This window comes from Hemitrygon akajei, chromosome 8 (assembly GCF_048418815.1).
Source record: "Hemitrygon akajei chromosome 8, sHemAka1.3, whole genome shotgun sequence".
Classification (NCBI taxonomy): domain Eukaryota; kingdom Metazoa; phylum Chordata; class Chondrichthyes; order Myliobatiformes; family Dasyatidae; genus Hemitrygon; species Hemitrygon akajei.
The window spans coordinates 118,464,175-118,489,339 of record NC_133131.1 but is presented as its reverse complement, the minus strand read 5'-3'; the positions used below and the strand labels follow the sequence as shown (position 1 = coordinate 118,489,339).

Here is a 25,165-nt window from a genome sequence, read left to right as displayed (position 1 = left end):
AAAGCAAGAAGAATTATTTAAAAATATCACATCGCATCAGTTGAACAAAAATAAAACCTATTTAAATTATAAACGCAATGCCTGATGAACAGTTTCAGCTTGAAATGTCTACTGTTTATACCTCTCTGTAGATGCTGCCTGACCTGGTGATTTCCTCCAGCATTTTGTGTGTGTTACTCTTCTTTAAATTATATTTTTTGGATTGTCAACTAATTTTGAATAATCTTGATGGCTTACATTAGAATTTAAATTAATCCTTTCCACAAACAACAGATAATCTTATCAAGACAATGCTCCAACTATGATTTCTATGTTTGATAATACATTCACACACAATCAGACTCTCTACCATTAAATGCAAGCACCTATATTTATGAACAGGATCGACAGTGATAGTAACACAAACAATGTTAAGTTCCTGCATACAGCTCATTTAAGAAAATGAATTATACATTAAGTCCAGATGATTGGGAATTAATGTGATTTTCCTTACTCATACCTGTATAAGCATAATTTTAACTTCTGAATTCAAGAACTCCAACAGCACAGTATCCTTTAACTCTGGTTATCAGCTTGGCCTCTGATCAGCTTCAGCAATGTCAATAAACATTGCCCCTATGATAAATTGTCTGAGATTACACCTTGGATTTAGGAGCAGAGCTGATTACAGCTCCCGATGATTTTAGCTTTCTTAGAATTATTTATCACTTACCTCTCTCCTCAGTTCACTCATACACTGTCTTGTCTTAATAATGGCCAGCTCCATTTCTTCTGTAGCTTCTTTGGCTTTCAGACATTGCTGTTTCAAGAGAATAGAGCAGGATGAAAGACAGACAAAACTAAACCACTCTTCTGTATCTAGCTTAAGGAACAACCTGACAGCATCTGAAACCAACTAATACTTCATCAAGTATTATGTTCGACTATAATAAAGACTCTAAATTTCCACTTCACGTGCATTTTTCCTAAACGACTCTTTGCTTTACTGATAACTCCTTTTCCTCAGCACTTTGAATCCACAAGTATTTTACATAGCTTTCATTCTGCACGCTTGAACCTCAAAATAAAGACTGCTCCAATCTACTGGAAAATCTTTTACAAAGCCTCAACCTATAAAACAAGATTCATCATTTGGCATTCCATTTTCTTACATCCTAGCAACATTATCTTACATTATTCTTGCTTACAGGACGAATAAGGTATTTTAATATATTTAGTCATTGAACATAAAATCGTAAAAATTTTTGAATTCCTCTGTAAATCTTCATTTATACATACATTCAGAATACTTACAAGTATAATGCAATATTAAGCATCCTGGGATATTGACGTATTCAGAACATAACTGTATGACTCTGGAAGTTAAAGTTGTGTTTTCTGAAGAACCCCAGCCTTCAAGGCCAAAATGCACCACTTACATCAACGGCACGTGAACAAATTTGGCACTTCCTTCCCTACATATGAAGCACTGAGGCTCAGGAGAAGTACTATACTCTTGTAGTAGGAAGTACATATCAACAAGCACTAGTGATGTTGTTAATTTGTTACAGTTTACTATGTGGAGTAAAGAGGTCATTTGGACTTAAATTTGACTTTAGAACAACTCTGGCAAACTGTTAGTGCCTAACACAGATCTTCATGATGACCTTTCAGTTTTCCTGGGGAAGACATTCCTGACCATTCAAGCTAGACTGAGAATTATAAAATATTTCTGTTTCATCACCATATCTATCCAATGTTTTGATTCCACAGAACACAAAAATGTACTGAAATTTAGCTTTTCACATAATCAAATTGCACCCCACCCTCTCTGCATCATGTTTCCTCTGATGGGATCATAATTTCTTAAAATCAAAATAAATTTTACTAGAGATTTACAATGATGTCTGGATAGCATTTTGGCATGCGTGGCAAGTGATTAAGATACTTAAACCCACTGATTCTTATACTTACTAGAATATATCAGATCAAGTCGAGAAGCCATTTAAAGTGAATGGATTCCCCAGGTTTTTTCTAGTAATACCAACCCTATAAGAATCCTCCCTATTAAGCCAATGAGCACAGTAACAGCCTTGAAGACACAATAAGCTTGCTCAGTTGTCCTCTCAGAAACATATCTCACAGCCAGCTTCCAAAACTCTGTCACAGCTATTCGAATTTACACCTTCTCATACCTTGAATGAAATGGAAATTGCTCCAGCTGTTGCCCCAAGAGTTCTTAATATTGATCACAGAGCCATATTGGAAAGTCATGTAGATAATGAATTTCAGAATTCATGACAGGAGAGGGAAAAGGAAAATGGACAGACAGCGCAGTGTACCCGTGGCCAAATAAGTAGCCCAAAGTCTACTTTGTATTCTGCTGTGTGTGGGGGAGGGGTGCAGTTACAGAGTGAGTGTAAGATTTACGATGGGAAAGCCACAGTGTCTAGGCCTTTGGCACTGTCCAGCTCTGTGGCTCAGAAGGGAAGAAGGGAGAAGAGGAGAGCTGTAGTTAAAAGAGATTCAACAGCTAGGGGAATAGCAGGAGATTCTGTGGACATGAAAGAGACTCTGGGAAAGTATGTGGCCTTCCAAGTGCCAGAGTCAGGGACATCTCATATCGCATCCACAGCATTCTTAAGGGGGTGTGTGAGCACTCAGAAGTTGTGGTATGCATTGGTACCAACGAAAGTGCAATGAGAAGGATGAATCAGGATCAGGTTTATTATCACCGGCATATGACGTGAAATTTGTTAACTTAGCAGCAGCAGTTCAATGCAATACATGACAAATACAGAGAGGAAAAATAAATGAATTACAGTATATAATAGTTAAATTAAAAATTGTAGTGCAAAAATGGAAATAATAAAAGAATTAATGTTCACGGGTTCAATATCCATTTAGAAACCGGATAGCGGAGGGGAAGAGGCTATTCCTCGATAGTTGAGTATGTGTTTTCAAGCTTCTGTACCTCCTTCCTTACGGTAACAATGATAAGAGGGCATGTCCTGGACGTCCTTAATAATAAATGCTGACTTTCTGAGGCACCACTCTTTGAAGATGATTTGGATACTACGGAGGCTAGTGCCCAGGATGAAGCTGACTGATTTTACAACCTCCTCATGTATGTGAAGGATGGAAGAAATAAGGTCATTTCCATTTAATTCAAATTGAATGATATGACAGTTGAATGTGTGACTTAAGTATTGGTGGAAGGGGTAGGCTTACAAATTTGTGAATCATTGGGATCTCTTTTGGGAAAGGTATGACTGTACAAAAGGGATGGATACACCTGAAATTTAGAGGGAACCAGTTATCCTTGCAGGCAGATTGCTGGAGTTGTTGGGCTGGGTTTATACCAGATTGATACAGTGATGGCAACCTGAAGGATAGGTTACGGTATGGAGTAGTTGGTGCAAAAGTAGATGCAACATTTAGAGAGACTGTGGGGATGAATAAGCAGGGCATAAATGCTTTCAGTAGGAGGGGATAAAATGTGTCTATCTCTGGAAGTATCTGGAACAAGGGTAATGAATGTAGAGCATAGATCAGTACATTGGAACTATGACATTGTGGCCATTACAGACTTGCTTGTTACTAGGGCAGGAATGGCTACTGGAAGTTCCAGGGTTTAGATATTTCAAAAGGGACAGAGAGGGAGGTAAAATAGGTGGGGGAGTGGCATTGCTAATCAGTGTCACAGCTGCAGAAAGGAGGATGTCGTGAAAGGATGGTCTACTGAGTCAGTGTGGGTGGAGGTCAGAAGCAGGAAGCGAGTATTTTATGGATCCCCCAAGTGAAGACTCTGAGGAACAGATCAGAAAGCAGATCTCAGAAAGGCACAAAAATAGCAGGGTTGTCGCCACGGGTAACTTCACCTTCCCTAATATGATTGGCACCTCCTTACTGCAAAAGGTTTAAATGAAGCAGAATGTGTTAGGTGTGTCCAGAAAGGATACCTGACCACCTTAAATCTGCACACCAAAACCTTCCCATGGCTCCTTTTAGCTCTGTCTAGGATTAAGGTGGTCAGATATCCTTCTTCAGCTCTTTCCTGACCTTATAACTTTCATGAGCCTTGTCCAATCCTTGTTTCCTAAATGATAACTTTTATGTGTCTTTCTCATGTGTCTTCATCCTCAGACAGGATGAAGAGGTCAATACTCCCCAATGCCATTAGGCTTTACAATTCTACCGCCAGGACTTAAGAACTTTTTAAAAGCTATTATTAATGCTTTTTGAGATAGTGATTTAGATGCATATCATATTTTTTTACTGAGTTAAGTATTGTATGTAATTAGTTTTGCTACAACAAGTGTATGGGACATTGGAAAAAAGTTGAATTTCCCCATGGGGATGAATAAAGTATCTATCTATCTATCTTCTTCCTCATGATTAGATGTTCCTCCTCTATTGTCAACCTTGGTTCCTTCACCCCACCATCCTGTCCTTGCCTTAATGGGGCAAATCTACCCTGAGCTCAATGCATATGCTCCCTACAGAACCTGCACATTTCCATTATGCAATTCATGCTTCCAAGCCCCTGTCTCATAGCATCATCATTTGCCCTCTCCCAATTTCGTGGCCTAACAGCGGTGTCAACAGAGCTTTACCAAGAGGGATATCTCGCAGGTCGGCGGCAGTTATTTAAAAAGGAAGCTTCGACAGCGTTTGTCCATTGTACGTGGCCTATCAGTAGCGTCAACAGAGCTTTATCAAGAAGGGGTTCCCGCAGGTTGGTGGCGGTTATTTAAAAAGGAAGCTTCGACAGCGTTTGTCCATTGTATGTGACCTATCAGCGGTGTCAATAGGAGCACCAATCATGAGTTAGATAGCAGGGAAGGTTCAGGCATGAAAGGGAGACACTGCCTAGCTGAATGGCTATCAAAGGAGCAGTCATTGATGGAGTGATCTGAGGCAGAGTGGTAGGGCTTTGGCTCATTCAGGTTTCAGTGAGGTAATTAGGTGAGTAGACTTCATCTTTTTTTTCTTTCCCATTTTTTTTTTAAGAGGAATAAAGAGCACGGCTATAGGGTTAGTACTTTGCTCTGGGTGTCAGATGCGGGAATCCTGAGAATCTTCCAGTCTCCCAGATGGCCACATCTGCACCAGGTGCACTGAGAGAGCGTGTTAAGGATCTGGAGCTGTCACTTGATGACCTACAGCTTATTAGGGAAAGTGAGCAGGAGACAGATTGGAGCTACAGGGAGTTAGTCGCCCCGAGGCTGCAGGAGTTAGATAAGTGGGTGACTGTCAGGGAGGGGGTGGGATCAGCTCAGATAGTAGAGAGCCCCCGTGACAATCCCCCTCGGTAATCGTTATCTCGTTTTGGATGCTGTTGAGGGGAATGACCTGACAGAGGATGACCACGGTGATCGGGTCTCTGGCACTGAGCCTGGTTCCATGGTGCAGAAGGGAGAGAAGAAGACGAGGAATGCGGTAGTCATCGGGGATTCCATAGTGAGAGGAACAGACAGGAGGTTCTGTCAGCCAGATAGAGATGCCCGCATGGTGTGTTGCCTCCAGGAGCCAGAGTACGGCATGTCTCGGATTGGGTGCAGAGGATCTGAAAGGAGAGGGTGAACAGCCAGAAGTCTTGGAACACGTTGGTACCGATGACATAGGTAGAAAAAGAGAGGGGCTCCTGAAGAGAGAATTCAGGGAGTTGTGTAGGAAGCTGAAAAACAGGACCTCCAGGGTAGAGATCTTGGGATTACTGTCTGTGAAACCGGTGTAAGGGGCAGGGCTTCAGGTTCCTGGATCATTGGGGCCTCTTCTGGGAGAGCTATAACCTGTACAAAAAGGACGGACTACACCTGAACCCAAAGGGGTCCAATATCCTAGCAAGCTGGTTTAATAGAGCCGTTAGGGAGGGTTTAAACTAATTTGGCAGGGGAATGAGAAACGATGTACTGACATTGGAGAGGGTTCAGGAGAACCCTCAAAGATTCATGAGAATGATTCCAGGAATGAAAGGGTTACCGTATGAGGAACGTCTGGCAGCTCTTGGACTTAAAAGGCCTGAAAAGATTATACATGGCAAAGTTACTTCCCATGGTAGGGGAATCTAGGACAAGAGGGCATGACTTCAGGATTGAATGTCATCTATTTAGAACAGAGATCCAGAGAAATTACTTTAGTCAGAGGATGGTAAATCTGTGGAATTTGTTGCCATGAGCAGTTGTGGAGGCCAAGTCATTGGGTGCATTTAAGGCAGAGATAAATAGGTGCCAGGGCATCAAAAGGTATGTGAAGAAGGCAGGGGAGTGGGAACGACTGGAAGAATTGGATCAGCCCATGATTGAATAGCGGAGCAGACTGATGGACCGAATGGCCTACCTCTGCTCCTATATCTTATGGTCTTAATTAAATACTTTTCAATAGTATCTGCTGAAGGCTGTGGTAAAGTTCAAAGAGTTGTGGTCACTGTCTCCAAACAGCCACCCAGCGAGAGTTCTGTCACTTGACCAGGTTCATTGCCTGGTAGGAGATCCAGTATGGCCTCTATTCCAGTTGGCCTGTCCACATACTATGCATCGTTCTCTATCCACTAAAGCAACTCATTACCTTCACCTGATTAGCCCAGTGAGAAGACAACATTAATTTGAGTGGCACACACAAAATGCTGGAGGAACTCAGCAGGCCAGGCTGCATCTATGGAAAACAGCTGATGTTTTGTCCTGCCGAAGTGTTTTGGGCCGAAATGTCAACTGTACTTTTTTCCATAGATGCTGCCTGGCCTGCTGAGTTCCTCCAGCAATTTGAGTGTGTTGCTCGGACTTCCAGCATCTGCAGACTTTCTCTATTTGTGATTGAGTGGTGAAGTCTTGCATTGTGCAGGGTCCTTTGATGTCACAGAAATGATTTGACAGCCAGTAAAGTGCTGAAACTGCTCTCAAAGAAATAGAATTATTGTGCCATTGATGGACTTCAAAAACTATTAAAAATTAAACATACTACTTAAACGTTCTAAAGTTATTTAAAAATTAATAATTGAAACACTTAAAATCACAAGACAATGCAACATTGACTAAATAAATTTAACTCAAATTAAAAATGTAGATTACCTGAACCCTTTCCTCTTTCCTCAGAGTCATCTTCTCCCTTGAAATGAATAATTGCCAATTTGGCACAGATTCAGTGGGCAAATCTCTTGCATATACTGCTGGTAGTCTACTGCTGGATTTCACAATAAGCCTTACATTTACCATTTCCTTGGTGACTTTGTTTCCTATGTTTGTCTCTCCCTTCTTTACAGCTCCCAATTTATATCCTCTATAGTGACAACAATGCTAAATACCTGTTTAATTCATCAGCCGTTTCCTTAGCTTCCATTCATTCCTCAGGATTTCAATTGGACCAATGCTCACTTTATTAACCACCTGTCTACATAATTAAATGTTTTTTTAAATTGTTTTGACACGATACAATCTTTAACTTACTTAGTTAACCACACAAGGTGGATCCTACCCTTTGATTTAGGAGGCATGTATTCTGTGCATTCTGAAAGATCCTCTTAAATACTTGCCACTGTTTCTTTAATTGACTGATACCTTAACCTAACTTGCTGGGTCACTTTGGCTCACATTAATTTCATGTGCTCGCTACTGCTTTTTATTTAATTTTGAACTACCATCCTTGGACCCATTCTTTTCCCCCTCAGATTGAATGGTAAATTCCAGCATATTATGATTGCTGATGCCTGGGGATGTTTTCATGATGAAGTCATTAATTTTCCATATCAAGTCTGCTCTCCTGTGGGCTCTAGAATGTCTGTCCTAAGAAACTAACCTTAAAACAGCTCATGTGCTCCTCACCCAGGTTGCCTTTGCCCATGAAGCTATTCCGGTCTGTATGTAGACCAAGATCCCTCATGTTTCTTGCCATACTATGCTGACAATCTACTCTTATTTCTTTCTTTATGCTAAGTCCTACCACGTAACCAGTTATGTGGAATGTATATCACTCCCACATGTAAGTTCTTGTCTTTATTATTTTTTTTCATGCTATCCAAAGCACTTCTATATCAAGTTCAAGTTTACTGTCATACGTACAACCAAATGAAGCAACATTCCTCCAGACTATGGTACATCCACAATACGTATCTCTCACACAGCACAAAAAAAAACTAAATATTACCATAAATAAGTTAATACAATATGATTCAAAATGCATTTAGTACACAGCACAGGTCAATAATAACCAGTAACAGACCTCAGTGGTGGCAGGGTAATTGTTAGTCTCATTAGCAGGGTATCCTGACGGTAGTGGGTCAAAGAGATTCTAGGATGGATGGTAGGTATCCTCAACAGTTCTTTGGGCCCTTTGTCTAAAACACTCCTGGGGGGCAGGGAGATTCTCTCAGTGGATTTTACTATCCTCTATAGGGCCTTGCAGTCTGACGCCTTGCAGCCTTTTCATCATGCAATGATGCGGCTACATAGGACACTCTCAATGGCGCTCCTGTATAAAGTTGTTAAAATAAGGTAGGGAGCCTTGTAGGCCTCAAACTCCTCAAAGTGTAGATATTGCTGTGCCTTCTTGACTAATGAGGTGGTGCTTTGGTCCAGGTTAGATTGTCAATTGTGTGCACACCAAGGAATTTTCGCTCTTCATTCACTACAGGGTAGAGACAATGGAGAGCGGTCAACCTGTGCCTTCCTGAACAATGCTAATGAGTCGGAACACAGAGCCTCATTTTCCGAATTTAGATGATCTTCCCTACTGATTACGACGATTGTTAATTACGAGAGTAGTTCCTTCTCCATTCCTATCCTTCCACTGCAAATGCTCTTCATTTGATGCCACACTCAGGCAAACACAGCCTTGATGTCAAGGACAGTTACCTCTGGACTTCTGCCGGGTATGTGATCACATCCGCAGCCAAGCAAAATTCAGCCTAGTCAGCGGTCATTTATTTATCACGGTGAAATGTATCATTCACGTTAACCGCCAACACAACCTAATGCTGATGTCACACATATCATGCCCACAATGTTCAGCAGAGCAAGACAAGCAATCAAAAGTGCAACGGCAATAAAATAAAACAACCAAAACATAAACTCCTTTCCACCCACACACATCGTCTGGCCTCCAACCTCAGGGCAGGCTGTTGCTGGCCCTTCAACCTTCAGTCCCTGACCTGGACTTGCAGACGTGAAGAAATTAGGTCTCCAGTTTCCGGATTCACTGACACAGGGCTTCAACCATCACATGTGGTATCGATCCCAGGACTTGCCAATTATAGATCTTTGAACTCCAGGCCTCGAACTCTGAAAGAAGAGAACTCTGACCCCAGGACTCGCCAGCCTGGGGGACCTGGGGTTATCCCTGGCCCTTATGCTTCCTGCTTGCACTGAGCTCCAAGCTCCTGGGGATCTCTCCTACCTGCGGGAGGGGGGGGGGGGGTCACCAGCCCTTGTTCATGGGCTTGGGGATTGTTGGTCTTTGTCCTCAGCGTTTGCTGACCTGACATCAACCACAGGGATCACTCTGAGCTGGACTCCACCTTCTGCCCTGAGTCTTCATTTACTGCCTGTGACCTGAACTCCTCCTAGCCCTAACCTACCCCTTCACTCCCTGCATTGGCCCCAAATCCATCCTTACAAACCTGAAAACAGCTACATCTGAACCATGACCTTGCCGGACATAACTGCTCCTGAAGAATGGCCTTGGCCCAAAGCATCAACTGTTTACTCTTTTCCATAGATGCTGCCTGGCCTGCTGGGCTCCTCCGGCATTTTGTGTGCGTGTTTCTTTGAATTGCCAGCAGCTGCAGACTTCCTTGTGTTTAGGACATTGGATCTCGGTGCCATCTTGACCTTATTGGTAAGGAAGTCCAGGCTGACCACTGTATTAACAACACTTTTCATCACTTTACCTATAACTACATTGCAAAGTACACGGGACAGTAGTTGGCCACACTGGAGCAATCCTGCTTTTGAACAGGGTGTACCAGAACTTGAAAGAATTTTTGAAGCGGTAACCAGGAAGGACAATGAAGGCAGTGACGGTGTGACCTTTGATAAGAGTAAAATGCCATGAAAAGTTAAATAGCATGGGATCCAGGGAGAGCTAGCTAACAAAATTCACAACTGATGACGGTAGGAAGCAGAGAAGATGGTATTAGTTGTTTTTCAAACTGGAGTCCTATAATTAACAGTGTGTCTCAGGGCTTGACGCTAGGTACATTGATATTTGTCACCTATAACAGCAATTTGGATGGGAAGATACAGGGCAAGGCTGGTACACTTGCAGAAAATAGGTGACATTGTAGGTGGTGAAGGGTGAAGAGCGGGATCTGGATTAGCTGGGCCAAGGAATGGCAGATGTTTACAGAGGGTTGCATTTGGGAAAGACAATCAGGGTAGGACTTTCACAGTGGACAGTAGAGCCCTGAGGACTGGTTGCAGAGCACAGCGGCCAAGGAGTAAGAGTGTATGGTTTCCTTGAAAGTGGCACACAAACATTTTCATATGAATTAAATGGTCTGATCCTGAACCTTATTGTTACTATCCTGAATTGTGTGGATGGAGGTTGGGAGTCATCGGCACTACTGTATGTATTTAACATTATGCAATTGCCCATGTTGGTTAGTTTTTTTTTAGTTGTTTTTTTTGGGTGGGGGTTCTTTTTTTTTCTTAATTCCTTTACATTAATACTATGAGTTTGGGAGACCTTATGTATTGATTAATACATATTTGATTGTTAATTAATCTATTATGTACTCTCAAATGTTTTGTACTTATATTTTACTTATGTTTTTCTTAAAAATTAATAAAAAGATTTGAAAAGAAAGAAAGAAAGAAAGTGGCACACAAGTGGACAGGGTGGGGAGGAAGGCCTTTAGCACATTGGTCTTTATCAGTGCACAAAAGATTTACAAAGATGTTGCCAGGACTTGAAGGAAGAGGTTGAGCAGACTCGGACTTTATTTATTGGATGGTAGGAGAATATGAGAGTGATCTTATGAGGGACATAGGAAGGGTGAATGCAAACTGTATTTTTCTCAAGGCTGGAGAACCAAGAATTAGAGGGACTAGGCTTGTGAGGGGGAAAGCTTTAAGAGAAACATCAGAGGCAATTTTCTTTTCCACCCAGAGTATATATGGAATGAACTACAAGCAGATGTGGTTGAGGCAGTTAAGTTAACAAATACAGGTACACAGATAGGAAATGTTTAAAGGAAGGTGGGCCAAACAAGTAAATGGAATTAGCTCAGATGAGCGTCAAGCAATCCATTGGAGGAACTCAGCAGATCAAACAGCATTGCTGGGAGGATAGGAAATGATGCTTCCAGTTTAAAACCCTGTATCAGGCCCAAAGGATCAGGACCTGTATCCTGCCGTGTGGAAGGAGGTCACAATGGAACCTCACACCATCTTCAAGGCCCATAAATGTTGGCCTTGCTAGCAACGTCCATCTTCCACAAATAACTAAAACAAATATCTGCCTTTTAAACAGTAGCGTTTTGGAACTAAAAGTAAATAACTGTAAATCCTTTTCATAGATTCTGTTAGTTTAGTAAGCTAACCTTACTTAAGGCTTAATGACATAGATTATCTGAGATAAATGCTCCAATAATAAGTTAAAAGAGGAACTTTTTCCTTGATTCTGTGTTTTAATTTTCTGCAGTTTATAATTCAAACATCATTAAAGAGATAAGAGCAGATGGAACTGTTTTCCTTTGGCAGCTGAACTACTATCAAAATAAAAAAAACTAAAGTCGTTTTAACAGAGCTTGAATTGACTACATACACAGGAAAATCAAGACTGTTATCCATTAATTCAGTCCATCAACAGAAAAAGGCCTACTTTGCCAAACATGGTCCTATAATCTTCAAAGCTGAACTTTGTCGATAAGGCACATTAAATTGAGCACAGCTGAGCCTATGATGCTTTAATCCCAAACTTAATTATGCTAAATTGAAGAGTTTGTATTTTGTTATATAAATCAGTTACCATGCCAATTTTCTGTAGATGATTAAGCTGCATCTAGACTATATAGGAACAGGATGATAAAATGACTAACTGTGACCAAACTAACTAGAATTTCCCAACACCTTTTGTTAACATTGATCTCCTATGTAAACATGGCAAACCACTTCCAAAATTTCCTACTTGGAGCAATGAAAGGACAAGTTTGACGTTAGATAATGCACAAGGAAAAAAATGTTGACATAAGTGGGTTTGCTACTTTGGTGGAGTTGATGTTTGTTGATAATCAGCTTTTAACCAAGTTGTACAGAAATGATCAGTGTTCTGACAAAGTGTGAGCAGGAAAAGTGTTCCATTCCATGGAGGTAACTTCCAATAACAAAAATAATAAGATCACATCCAAACATTTATATGAAAGTTAAGCTCAGTGGTCCATTTTACTTATGTAAACATTTGTTAGAAAGATGCCATTTCCTGCATCTAATGATCCGTACCTAGCAGTAACCAATTAATGTTTTTGCTTAAAATTGGACCATGACTTCAGCATCTGATATTAACAGCCAGTGCAGAAGGGACTATTCAGCCCACAAAGCTTAAGGTAATAAAGTTTTTAAATGTACTTATTTTTTTAAATACAGCATTTTCAACTCAGAAAACTGAGGTTTGAGACAGAAATGTTCACTGAAGGAGATTTGTTTTCAGCTTTGAGAATCATTACATTATTTTGCAATTATTTCTCTTGAACAAACTGAATGAAATAAGTTATCTTGTACTAATTATTGGCAATCCCCATTTTTGGGCATATTTTCCTGAATAGAAATATTATATAAATTTACCAGAAAAATTCTCAAGGAGAGCTATTTTGCAGCCTTCTGCACAGTAGCATTCTAACTGTGGGATTTCTGAACTTCTTAGTTGGGCTTATCATGAATCTTTCCCTAGTCTTCAAACTTGTAGCAAAATATTTCAAGATCAAATCAGACGTCTCTAAAGACTAACAAAAAGACTTCTCTAATCCCTGTGATAATTTCAAATTGATAAGTCATAAGCACAAACTTCTCAACCAAAGAAAGATCCTTTCTAAATCAAGCCGTTACAATTTTAAGGTCTCTATCAAACAGTGGAAGATGTCTTGGAGCCCAAAGTTCAAGCTATGGTTTTCCTTTCAATTTCATCTTAGTGAATTGACATGAAATTATTTTTTACATTTTTGTAGTCATTTCTACATTGGGGGTGGCAACTAGTGTTCCAGTTGTGCAGAAAACAATATACTGTGTATAAATTATAAACTTACCAAGGAATAAAGAAAACTTATAACTAAATTAGTGGTCAAAAGCATCAAAGTTTTCTATATAAACGGAACCTTACTGCTTGTTTCCACACTGCAACCAGCTGCTCCAGCTCCACTCGGGCCTGCCTGGATAGTTCCAGTATGTGTTCTCGATGTTCGTGGCTTGTATATGCAGAATCTGTGAAGTCCTCTGTATGTTCCAGGATTAGTTCAAGCATCGCTGTGAGGCTTTCCTTAGCAATTCCATGTAAATTGTCTCGTAAACTTTCAACCTTCATCTTAACAAGAAACACTAATTAGTAACATGAATAGTAACAAATTAGAACATATCTATCATCTGCCAGCTCGGGTTTACCAAGATACTTATAGACAATAGACAATAGGTGCAGAAGTAGACCATTCGGCCCTTCGAGCCTGCACCGCCATTCTGAGATCATGGCTGATCATCTACTATCAATACCCAGTTCCTGCCTTGCCCCCATATCCCTTGATTCCCCTATCCATAAGATACCTATCTAGCTCCTTCTTGAAAGCATCCAGAGAATTGGTCTCCACTACCTTCCGAGGCAGTGCATTCCAGACCCCCACAACTCTCTGGGAGAAGAAGTTTTTCCTTAACTCTGTCCTAAATGACCTACCCCTTATTCTCAAACCATGCCCTCTGGTACTGGACTCTCCCAGCATCTGGAACATATTTTCTGCCTCTATCTTGTCCAATCCCTTAATAATCTTATATGTTGCAATCAGATCCCCTCTCAATCTCCTTAATTCCGGCGTGTACAAGCCCAGTCTCTCTAACCTCTCTGCGTAAGACAGTCTGGACATCCCAGGAATTAACCTTGTGAATCTACGCTGCACTTCCTCTACAGCCAGGATGTCCTTCCTTAACCCTGGAGACCAAAACTGTACACAATACTCCAGGTGTGGTCTCACCAGGGCCCTGTACAAATGCAAAAGGATTTCCTTGCTCTTGTACTCAATTCCCTTTGTAATAAAGGCCAACATTCCATTTGCCTTCTTCACTGCCTGCTGCACTTGCTCATTCACCTTCAGTGACTGATGAACAAGGACTCCTAGATCTCTTTGTATTTTTCCCTTACCTAACTCTACACCGTTCAGATAATAATCTGCCTTCCTGTTCTTACTCCCAAAGTGGATAACCTCACACTTATTCACATTAAACATCATCTGCCAAGTATCTGCCCAATCACTCGGCCTATCCAAGTCACCCTGAATTCTCCTAACATCCTCATCACATGTCACACTGTCACCCAGCTTAGTATCATCAGCAAACTTGCTGATTTTATTCTCAATGCCTTCATCTAAATCGGTGATGTAAATCATAAACAGCTGTGGTCCCAATACCGAGCCCTGTGGCACCCCACTAGTCACCACCTGCCATTCCGAAAAAACACCCATTCACTGTTACCCTTTGCTTTCAATCTGCCAACCAGTTTTCTATCCATGTCAATGTCTTCCCCCCAATGCCATGAACTCTGATTTTACCCACCAATCTCCTATGTGGGACCTTATCAAATGCCTTCTGAAAATTGAGGTACACTATATCCACTGGATCTCCCTTGTCTAACTTCCTGGTTACATCCTCGAAAAACTCCAATAGATTAGTTAAGCATGATTTGCCCTTGGTAAATCCATGCTGGCTCGGCCCAATCCTACCACTGCTATCTAGATATGCCACTATTTCATCTTTAATAATGGACTCTAGCATCTTCCCCACTACTGACGTTAGGCTGAAAGGATGATAGTTTTCTGTTTTCTCCCTCCCTCCTTTCTTAAAAAGTGGGATAACATTAGCCATTCTCCAATCCTCAGGAACTGATCCTGAATCTAAGGAACATTGGAAAATGATTACCAATGCATCCGCAATTTCCAGAGCCACCTCCTTTAGTACCCTAGGATGCAGACCATCCGGACCTGGGGATTTGTCAGCCTTCAGTCCCATCAGTCTACTCATCACCGTTTCCTTCCTAATGTCAATCTGTTTCATTTCCTCTGTTACCCTATGTCCTTGGCCCATCCATACATCTGGGAGATTGCTCGTGTCTTCCCTAGTGAAGATAGATCTAAAGTACTTACTAAATTCTTCTGCCATTTCTCTGTTTCCCATAACAATTTCACCCAATTCATTCTTCAAGGGCACAACATTGTTCTTAACTATCTTCTTTCTCTTCACATACCTAAAAAAGCTTTTGCTATCCTCCTTTATATTCCTGGCTAGCTTGCGTTCGTGCCTCATTTTTTCTCCCCGTATTGCCTTTTTAGTTAAGTTCTGTTGTTCCTTAAAAATTTCCCAATCATCTGTCCTCCCACTCACTTTAGCTCTGTCATACTTACTTTTTTTTTAATGTTATGCAATCTCTGACTTCCTTTGTCAACCACTGTGGCCCCTTTCCCCCCTTTGAATCCTTCCTTCTCCGGGGGATGAACTGATTTTGCACCTTGTGCATTATTCCCAAGAATACCTGCCATTGCTGTTCCACTGTCTTTTCTGCTAGGATATCCGTCCAGTTAACTTTGGCCAGCTCCTCCCTCATGGCTCCATAGTCTCCTTTGTTCAACTGCAACACTGACACCTCCGATCTGCCCTTATCCTTCTCAAGTTGCAGATAAAAACTTATCATATTATGGTCACTACCTCCTAATGGCTCCTTTACTGCGAGATCGCTTATCAAATCCTGTTCATTACATAACACTAAATCCAGAATAGCCTTGTCCCTGGTCGGCTCTCGTACAAGGTGTTCCAAGAATGTATCCCGTGGGCACGCTACAAACTCCCTATCCTGGGGTCCAGCACCAACCTGATTCTCCCAGTTCACCTGCATGTTGGAATCCCCCATAACTACTGCGACATTACCTTTGCCACATGCCAATGTTAACTCCCTATTCAACTTGCACCCAATATCCATGCTACTGTTTGATGGCCTGTAGACAACACCCATTAGGGTCTTTTTGCCCTTACTGGTCCTCAGTTCTATCCACACAGACTCTACTTCTCCTGATCCTATGTCCCCCCTTGCAAAGGACTGAATCTCATTCCTCACCAACAGGGCCACCCCACCCCCTCTGCCCACATTTCTGTCCCTACGATAGCACGTATACCCTTGTATATTCATTTCCCAGGTCTGATCTCCCTGCAGCCATGTCTCCGTTATCCCAACAACATCATAGTTACCCATTCGCACCTGAGCTTCAAGCTCATCTGCCTTATTTCTGACACTTTGTGCATTCAGATATAGAATTTTTAACCATTTCTCCTCTCTCTGTTTAAATCGCTGCCTATTGTGCTTAACCCAGCTCCCCGAACTCCCATCGGGTTATATGCTCCTTGAATTTTGTTGTCCTTCCTAAATTTACTTATTCTTACTGCACATTTAACTCCATGTTCCGTCAGACCATCCCTCTGTACATGTGTCCTCCTTATCACTTGTTCCGCCTCACCTTTCTCTACAATACACTTAATATTCCGGAACCGTGTAGTCCCCACCTGTCCTTTATTCTTCATCTCGCTATCCTCTCTCGCATTCTGGATCCCTGACCCTGCAAATTTAGTTTAAACCCCCCCCCCCCCCCCGAGAAGCACTAGCAAACTTTCCTGCAAGAATGTTATTACTGCTCCAGTTCAGGTGTAAACCGTCCGGTCGGAACAGATCCCACCTTCCCTGGAACAAAGCCCAATTATCTAAAAACCTGAAGCCCTCCCTCCTGCACCATCCTCTCAGCCACGTATTAATCTGTATAATCCTTCTGTTCCTTGCCTCACTCACACGTGGCACAGGTAGCAATCCTGAGATTGTTACCCTGGAGGTCCTGCCCTTCAGCTTTGCACCTAACTCCCTGAACTCACTACGCAGGACCCCCTCACTCATCCTACCCACTTCATCCAGGATCATACAATTTCTTCGAGATGGTGCAGGATACCCTCTAATTTAGAGTATTGGGTACAGCTTTGGTCACCTACCTACATGAAAGATGTAAATAAGATTGAAAGAGTGCAGAGAAAATTTACAAGAATGTTGCCAGGACTTGAGCACCTTAGTTACAGGGAAAGGCTGAATAGGTTAGGATTTTATTACTTAGAACATACAGGGGAGATTTGACAGAGGTATACAAAATTATGAGTGATATAGATTGGGCAAACGTAAGCAGGCTTCTTCCACTGAGATTGGGTGAGACTTTAACTAGAGGTCATGGTTAAGAGTGAAAGTTGAAATGTTTAAGGGGGACATGAGGGGGTAACCTCTTCACTCAGAAGGTGGAATGAGCTGCTAGAGGAAGTGGAGGATGTGGATTCGATTTAAACATTTCAGAGAAATTTGGATAGGTACATGGGTGAGGGGGTATGGAGGAGTATGCTATGGTCCAGGTGCAGGTTGATAGGATGACGCAGATTAATGGTTCAGCATGGACTAGATGGGCAAAATGGCCTGTTTCTATGGTGTAGTATTCTCTGACTGTATGGCAGTCTTCCATTGGGAGCCTGGATTCTTGCATATTAGTGGAGTATAGTTGTGTGTAAGTGGCTAGAAGACTGTCCGACCATGGTAAGCCTCTTGTCCCGCAGCTGATTGTCAAACCTGCTGCTGAAGCTGAAAGTTCATAATACTTCGACATTCAAACATCCACGTATCACCCAGGATATGTCAAAAATTTCAAAATGCTGATATACAGTATTTTTAAATGTCAAAGAACAAACACACACATTCACAGAGTATAGAGCAATGCAGCATTGTACTGGCTTCTCAGTGCACCATGTTGTACCGACCCACCATGATCAATCGTATCCTTCCCTCCTACACAACCCATCACCCTCCATGTTTCTATCCAAGAGTCTCTAAATGTCCTTAATGCATCTGCCTCCACCACCACCCAGATCAGTGCATTGAAGGCACTTACCACTCTCTGTGTACAAAAACTTAGCTCTAACATCTCCCCTAAGCTTAAACCTAGAATTATTTTTAAAAATTAAGCAACCTTTACTAATGTTTCTCCCACTATTGAATTTCTGCCACGTGTTCAAGTTAGCCTGGCCTATTAGCCCCAGGTCAGCCCTGTATGGGTTGCCAAGTCTGAGAGCTGAACGATATGTGGATGTTTCACAAAGAGACCGGCCAGGTCCAGGTCAGCCCTGTATGGGTTGCCAAGTCTGAGAGCTGAACGATATGTGGATGTTTCACAAAGAGACCGGCCAGGTCTAGGTCAGCCCTGTATGGGTTGCCAAGTCTGAGAGCTGAACGATATGTGGATGTTTCACAAAGAGACCGGCCAGGTCCAGGTCAGCCCTGTATGGGTTTCCAAGTCTGAGAGCTGAACGATATGTGGATGTTTCACTAAGAGACCGGCCAGGTCCAGCTCAGCCCTGTATGGGTTTCCAAGTCTGAGAGCTGAACGATATGTGGATGTTTCACTAAGAGACCGGCCAGGTAACTCAGAGCTTGCAGAGCCAGCTCACTGCTGAACAGAAGGCTCGAATACTTCACTCCAGATTTTACTGCCTATACACTTACATCTACGTGACCAAGCTCTGTCCTAATTTCATCTACTAGTGTGCAGATGACAACATTGTAGTGGGACAGATCTCAAAAAACTCTGAGACAGAATGCAGGAAGGAGATAAAGAGCCTAGTAACATTGTGTTACGGCAACAACCTTTCCCTCAATGCCAGCAAATCACAAAAACTGGAATCAACAGGACGGAGGTGGAGATGATTGAGAACCTCAAACTCAAGATACCATAGCAGCACCTTGACTTCCTCAGAAGGCTGAGGAAATTTGGCACGTCTGTTAATCCTCACTGATTTTTCTGGCTGTGATATACAAAATATCCTATCTGGACGTGCCACTGCTTGGCATGGCAATCCTCTGTTGAAGACAGCAAGAAACGACAGAGAGTTGTGGACTCATCTCGGTCCATCACAAAAATTAGCCTCCCCTCCATGGACTCTATCTACACAGATGGTTATTTAGGAAAGATGCAGCAGGAGAAAAGCCTAATCAAGACAAATGGCATTAGCAACAGATCAGCATCACAGTTGGCATGGGGGAGGTGTCTGTTTCTGTGCTGGGCTCTGGTCCCCACTCAAACATGTCAGAGCTCAACAGGCTGAATGCAGAGAATATGTTTCTACTGGCCATGGGGATAGGGAGAAGGGCAGTGTGGTGGTATAGAGTCAAAGGCCATTCTCAAAATATGGGACAACATTCAGTATAGCGATGTGCAAAAACGTCTTCATTCTGAGGGTGGTAAATCTGTGGTAGTTTCTACTACTGAAAGCTGTTGCAGCCAAGCTGCCAAATATACTAAAGAGCAGCAACAGGCATCAAGGGTTATCAAGAGAGAGCAGGAATAATGTACAACTACAAAGGATCAACCATGATTGTTTTGAAAGGCGAGCTTATTCCACCTGGTATTTGTCTGTTTCTGTCCAAAATTTGTATAGACCATAAGACGTAGGAGCAAAATTAGGCCACTTGGCCCATTGGGTCTTCTCTGCTATCCAATCATGGTTCATCTTTCATTCCTCTCCTCAGCCCCACTCTCCAGCCTTCTTCCCATAACCTTTGATGCTGTGGTCAAACAAGAACCTATCAATCTTCACCTTAAATACACCCAATGACCTGGCCTCCACAGCTGCCTGTGGTAACAAATTCCACAAATGCACCACCAGAACTGGCTTCAGCAGATAGTGTTTGAGCTGTGCCTAGCCATACAGTCATGAGTTAGAGAGGGTGGAACAGTGAGCTGGGCAAGCATCTTTGAGGTGCACCGGTGTTGATTGTCAGTGACGGGGAGATGTTACTTACAATCTGCCTTTACTGGGATCTCCCAGTGTGTAAATCAATGTACCTCCCTCTGCAATGGGATCAGAGGCCCAGGTTTTGGAACTTGCTAAGCAGAACTGAGGGCATGATTGTGTAGCAAGCTGAGCTGTAATCAATACACAGCAGCCTGACATAGGTGTTGCTATTGTCCAGCCAGCCCAAGGCCGAGTAGAGAGCCAGTGAGATTGCATCTGCTGTAGACCTACTGTGGTGATAGGTTAATTTCAGTGGCTTCAGGTTGTTGCTTAGGTAGGAATTGATTCTGGCTATGACCAATCTCCAACCACTTCCTCACAGTAGATGTGAGTTCAACTGGGAGATTGTCATTCAGACAACTCACCCAACTCTTCTTGGGCACTGATATGATTGTTGCCCTTTTGAAGCAGGTGGGAACTTCTGACTGCAGCAGTGAGAGATTTAAGATGTCCTTGAACACTCTTGCCAGCTGGGTGGCACAGGGTTTCAATGCCCTACCAGGTGAACCATCAGGGCTTGGTGCCTTGCGAGGGTTCACCATCCTGAAAGATGTTCTGATGTCAGCACCAAGACAATGATCAGAGGGTCACCTGATGCTGCAGGGATTCGCAGGGTGTGGTTTTACTCTCCCTTTCAAAGCGTGCATAAAAGGCATTCAGCTCATCTGGGAGTGAAGCATCACAGCCATTCACGATGTTAGGTTTCACATTGTAGGAAGTAATGGCCTGCAAACCCTGCCAGAGCTAACATGCACCCAATTCCGTCTCTAACTTCAATCAACATTGCTTTTACTCTTAAAATAGCCTTCCACAGGGCATAAGTGGATTTGTAGTATAGTTCTGGATCATCGGTATTGAATGCTACAGATTGAGCCCCTAACAAACTACGGACCTCCTGGTTCATTCACACTTTTGGTTTGGCTATGTCTGGTATGTTCTCAAATGCACACTCTTCCACACAGGTCATGATGGAGTTAGTTACAGCTGTGGTGTGTTCATTCCGATTCGAAGATGAGTCCCTGAATATTGTCCAGTCTATGGACTCACAGAGGTCCTGTAAGCACTCCTCCACCTCCAGTAACTATACCTTCTTGGTCCTCACCACTGGTGCTACAGTATTTAGTCTCTGCCTATATGCAGGGAGTAGTCAGTTGATCAGACTTTCCAAAGTGTGGGCATGGGATGGCACGGTAAGCATTCTTGATGGTGGTGTAACAGTGGTCAAGTGTGATGGCTCCTCTGGTTCCACAGGTGATATGTTAGTGGTAGCTGCTCAGAGACTTCTTCAAGATGGCCTGGTTAAAATTCCCCACAATGACAGGGAAAGCATTTAGGTGCGTTGTTTCGTGGCTGCTGATTACGTTGCTCAGCTACTCCAGTGCCTGCCTGACATTGGCCTGAGGTGGAATGTACACCACTACCAAGATGATGGCAGAAAACTCCCTCAGCAGATAAAATGGGACAACATTTGACCACCTGATATTCCAGGTCAGTGGAGCAGTACTGAGACAGAATCTCCACCAGAATGTGCACCTTGATGAGTTAATCATAAAGCATACTCCACTTCCTCTACTTTTAAAAGACCGAGCTGTCCTGTCTTTGCAGAGAGTGGTGAAGCCATCGGGCTGCATCGCTGTGACTGAAATGGCAGGCGTGAACCATGTTTCTGTGAAGCAAGGTGCACAGCAGTCTCTGACGTCCCTCTGGTAATGCAACGTTGCATTGACGTCTTCACTTTTATTTTCCACAGACTGTACGTTTGTCAGTGGTACAGTCAGACTTCTACATTTCAATCCTACCTGTAGAGTGGCTTGTCTTCCATACTTCTGTTTTCTTAAAGGGGGAACCGCACTTGCAACCCAAGCCTGCAGTCTGGGATCTGCCAATATCTCTAGATTTGAGTATCTACGGATTTTTTAAAATGTCTTAAAACGATGTTGCTTACTGAAGTACCCATGGCTGTTACTGGATTTCTGCTCCAGTAAGTCCTCTGATGATTCCCACTGGAGCTGCAGGCAATGAGTTGCCCCTTATCAGTGCAATCTTGAACAGGTTTTCACTCACATTCTTAAGAACCATTTTATTGCTACACGGCAATAACCCATGATTGATCTGAATGAGATAGCTGATCTGTGTACCAATACCATGAGATTACTTCTCATTCTTCAGGCCAACATGTTAATATATCAGACATACTCTGCCTAGTCTTCCCATTGTAATATAATAGTTTATTCAATACCTAATTCAAGACTGAGTTAGATAAGGGAGTGGAATAGTTTTCTATAAACTGGCAGGCACAGTTTAGCCCACTGCACCTGTTTGATAAGAGATTCAATCAAAACTTAGTTGATAAGATAAATATTTTGTTGCTCAACTGCAAAGACTTCTAAATACATTAGATTAATATGTTTGGACAATTTCAAACCAGCACTCTTCAAGTATAGACTCGCACATTAAACTACTCATAATGTGGAATTAAATTAGTAGCTTCAGTCAAGGAGGCCATAAAGATGACTGATATACAAAGGAAGTAGTCCTCTGAGAATAAATGATACTCTAGTCAGCTATCTTATATGTCAAGAGACTGTTACTGAAACTAAGATAAACTAAATTTCTTACAATAATCCACCACCGTGATATACATAAAATGCAGTAACAATAAAATGTAATTTCCATATATTTCCTCACCTGACTGCAAAGCACCTAAATCAACAAATCAAAATTTATAAAATTCTGGAAAAAAGACATGAAAAAGATCTAAATTTGACCCAAAAATCTATTATTAATTAGAATCAACTTACACAAACAAATCAATAACATCTTTCATACGAGAATTATAGCACACGACAACACAGGAACAAACTGTTCTGCCAGTGAAATCTGTGTTATTGTTTATCTCCATGACTCATCCAATCTTACTCCCACCCCCATACGCCTTAAAAATACCAAGTTGAAAATCCATTGTCAAAGAAACTGTTCTATACTAAAAGTTTTTGCATAGATTCAGCTTTAACAATAGCTTGAAAAATGATTGACTGACTTACTTCCTCCAATACAACACTCACTGAACGTCAAACATTGGCAATAAACACTTAGCAGCATTTTAAAGTTAATTTCTGTCAACTTGTTCCATTACCTTTGACATTTGCTCTTAAAATAACTGTACCTAATTTTAACTGACTCTTGAGGATATGTGCTAAATCAGCAATGTAACCAGAAACTGTTCAACAAAAAACAGTGGAACGGTAGATAAACCCCTACCTAGTTGATGGACACCCACCTCCTGAACAGCATCTTTGGGGATAGTAGTGCAATCAAAATCCACAGACATTTGAGCTTTAGCTGAATTACCAGAAATGTAATTGAAGCCAGAACTCCTTCAAAGTTTCTGGAAGTGAGGTGAAGTTAGAAACAGAGTCTAGAGAGTATCCTACCTGCAGGAGCACTGAACTCGATAATTTAATGAGCATAGGATGTCAAAGGGGTTATGGTTGATTGCTTCATAAATGCAGTTAAGTTCTGCATTTAGTTTTCAACTTAACCCTACAGTTTCATTGACAAGGACTGCAGGTGGGACGAGGGGATGGGGAAAGGAGTAAGGGATGGAGAGTAAGAGTGAGATTTAGGAAGGGGAGTTTGGAAGACATTTCTGGTTCTACGTTAAGGAATAAATACAGGCAACGTCTCTGAATTTTCATTTCAGAAACTGTTATTCCACCATATCTTCTTCACAGCCTACTTCTTAATAAATGGAACTGCATTTAATTCTCTTCTATTGTCAATAAATATACAGTATACACTTTAAATGTGGATTCTTTTCCACTCTTCAACATTCAATAACAGCTATCTAGTAATTATATCAGGTAGATTCTATATAGCAATTAATTATCCCATTCAAAACTCCAATATTTGGATTAATACCAAAATAATATATGGTTAAATTTTGAGAGACCTTTATCAGAAATATTTCTATTCTTAACCAATTAGCATTTAGCTACAATATATTTACCACCTACAAGTTAATCTTAGGATGTGAATTATAGATTGATGTAAAGCTTCAGTTTGCCTTTCAGAAACTATTATAAATTGTTATAACACCTTCTCTGACAAGTAATCCCAGCAGCAATGAGCTAAACTATTCTCTAAGGAACCCACATATTGACAGATTTTATTGCAAAGCAAGCCTCATACTACCAGCTATTTTTAATTGTATAGACTTAGCGTTTCTTCAGATCTGTTAGCTCAGCAAAGTTTGTTTCAAAACAGAAATGCAAAATCTCATGGTTTAATAGTTTAAAGTGATTTTACCAAAATGCATAAAACTTAATGTGCAATGTTATGCTATTTCAACAGAGACATTAGTTGTTTTGAATCAACTTGGCTATCACCAGTCTGAAAACGGTGCAGAGTCGTAAGTTAGATCGGCAACAACAATTGCGACTCTTGAACCTTTGCTCTTTGTAGCTGATATATAGTGTAATTAACAATTTTCAATTAACGTTCTTTCTTACTTTAAATTCCTTGATGTCAGCGTAGATACTTGTGGGATGGATTTCATTTTCACCATTTGGTCTTGAATCTGTGACAATTTCTATCACCTGGTCTAAGGCCAACCTCATACGATGAAAGACACCTCCCTTGTTTATTCGTGCTGATTCACAATCTGGATGCCGAAGACAAGTCTACAAAGTATAACATTATATCAGAATCAAATACTCATACAGGCGTCCTGAGAATTCCATGCGGTCTAGATTTCTGGATTATCGATTCCATTGTATACTTACAGCTACTTTGAATCTTTTACTTGTTATTATAGAATTTGGGAATGCTCATGTCATCTTTAAGTGTCAGTGTACTTTTGCTTAAATATTTTAGATTTCTTTCATGTTTTCCTTTGTGATGTAATCATGGTAATTTCCCAATGTATGCATAAACTCTTGAAACCTTTTTATAATCCCAGCAAATTAAGTATCCTAATTCTCCTTTAAACGGGGCTAGGTAATTCCATTATTTAATTCAATGAAAATGTGCAAAATATCATTCCTGCTTGCTATATCATTTGAGGCACTAAAAGAAATTCCATAGTAACTACACTATAATTATTAAACATGCAAGATATTGCATAAGGTTGTTTAAATGAT

The 25,165-nt window shown here is 41.5% G+C and overlaps 1 protein-coding gene across 1 annotated transcript in view; it reads right to left on the bottom strand.

The window, feature by feature from the left end:
* ctnnal1 (catenin (cadherin-associated protein), alpha-like 1) overlaps nt 1-25,165 on the bottom strand; it is a 285,831-nt gene that overhangs the window by 30,685 nt on the left and 229,981 nt on the right. The window contains exons 6-8 of the mRNA XM_073054452.1: nt 24,536-24,706; nt 13,288-13,488; nt 713-799 (exon numbers count right to left, since the gene is read on the bottom strand). Coding sequence (XP_072910553.1) covers nt 713-799; nt 13,288-13,488; nt 24,536-24,706 — 459 coding nt within the window. The remainder of the gene's footprint in view (nt 1-712; nt 800-13,287; nt 13,489-24,535; nt 24,707-25,165) is intronic.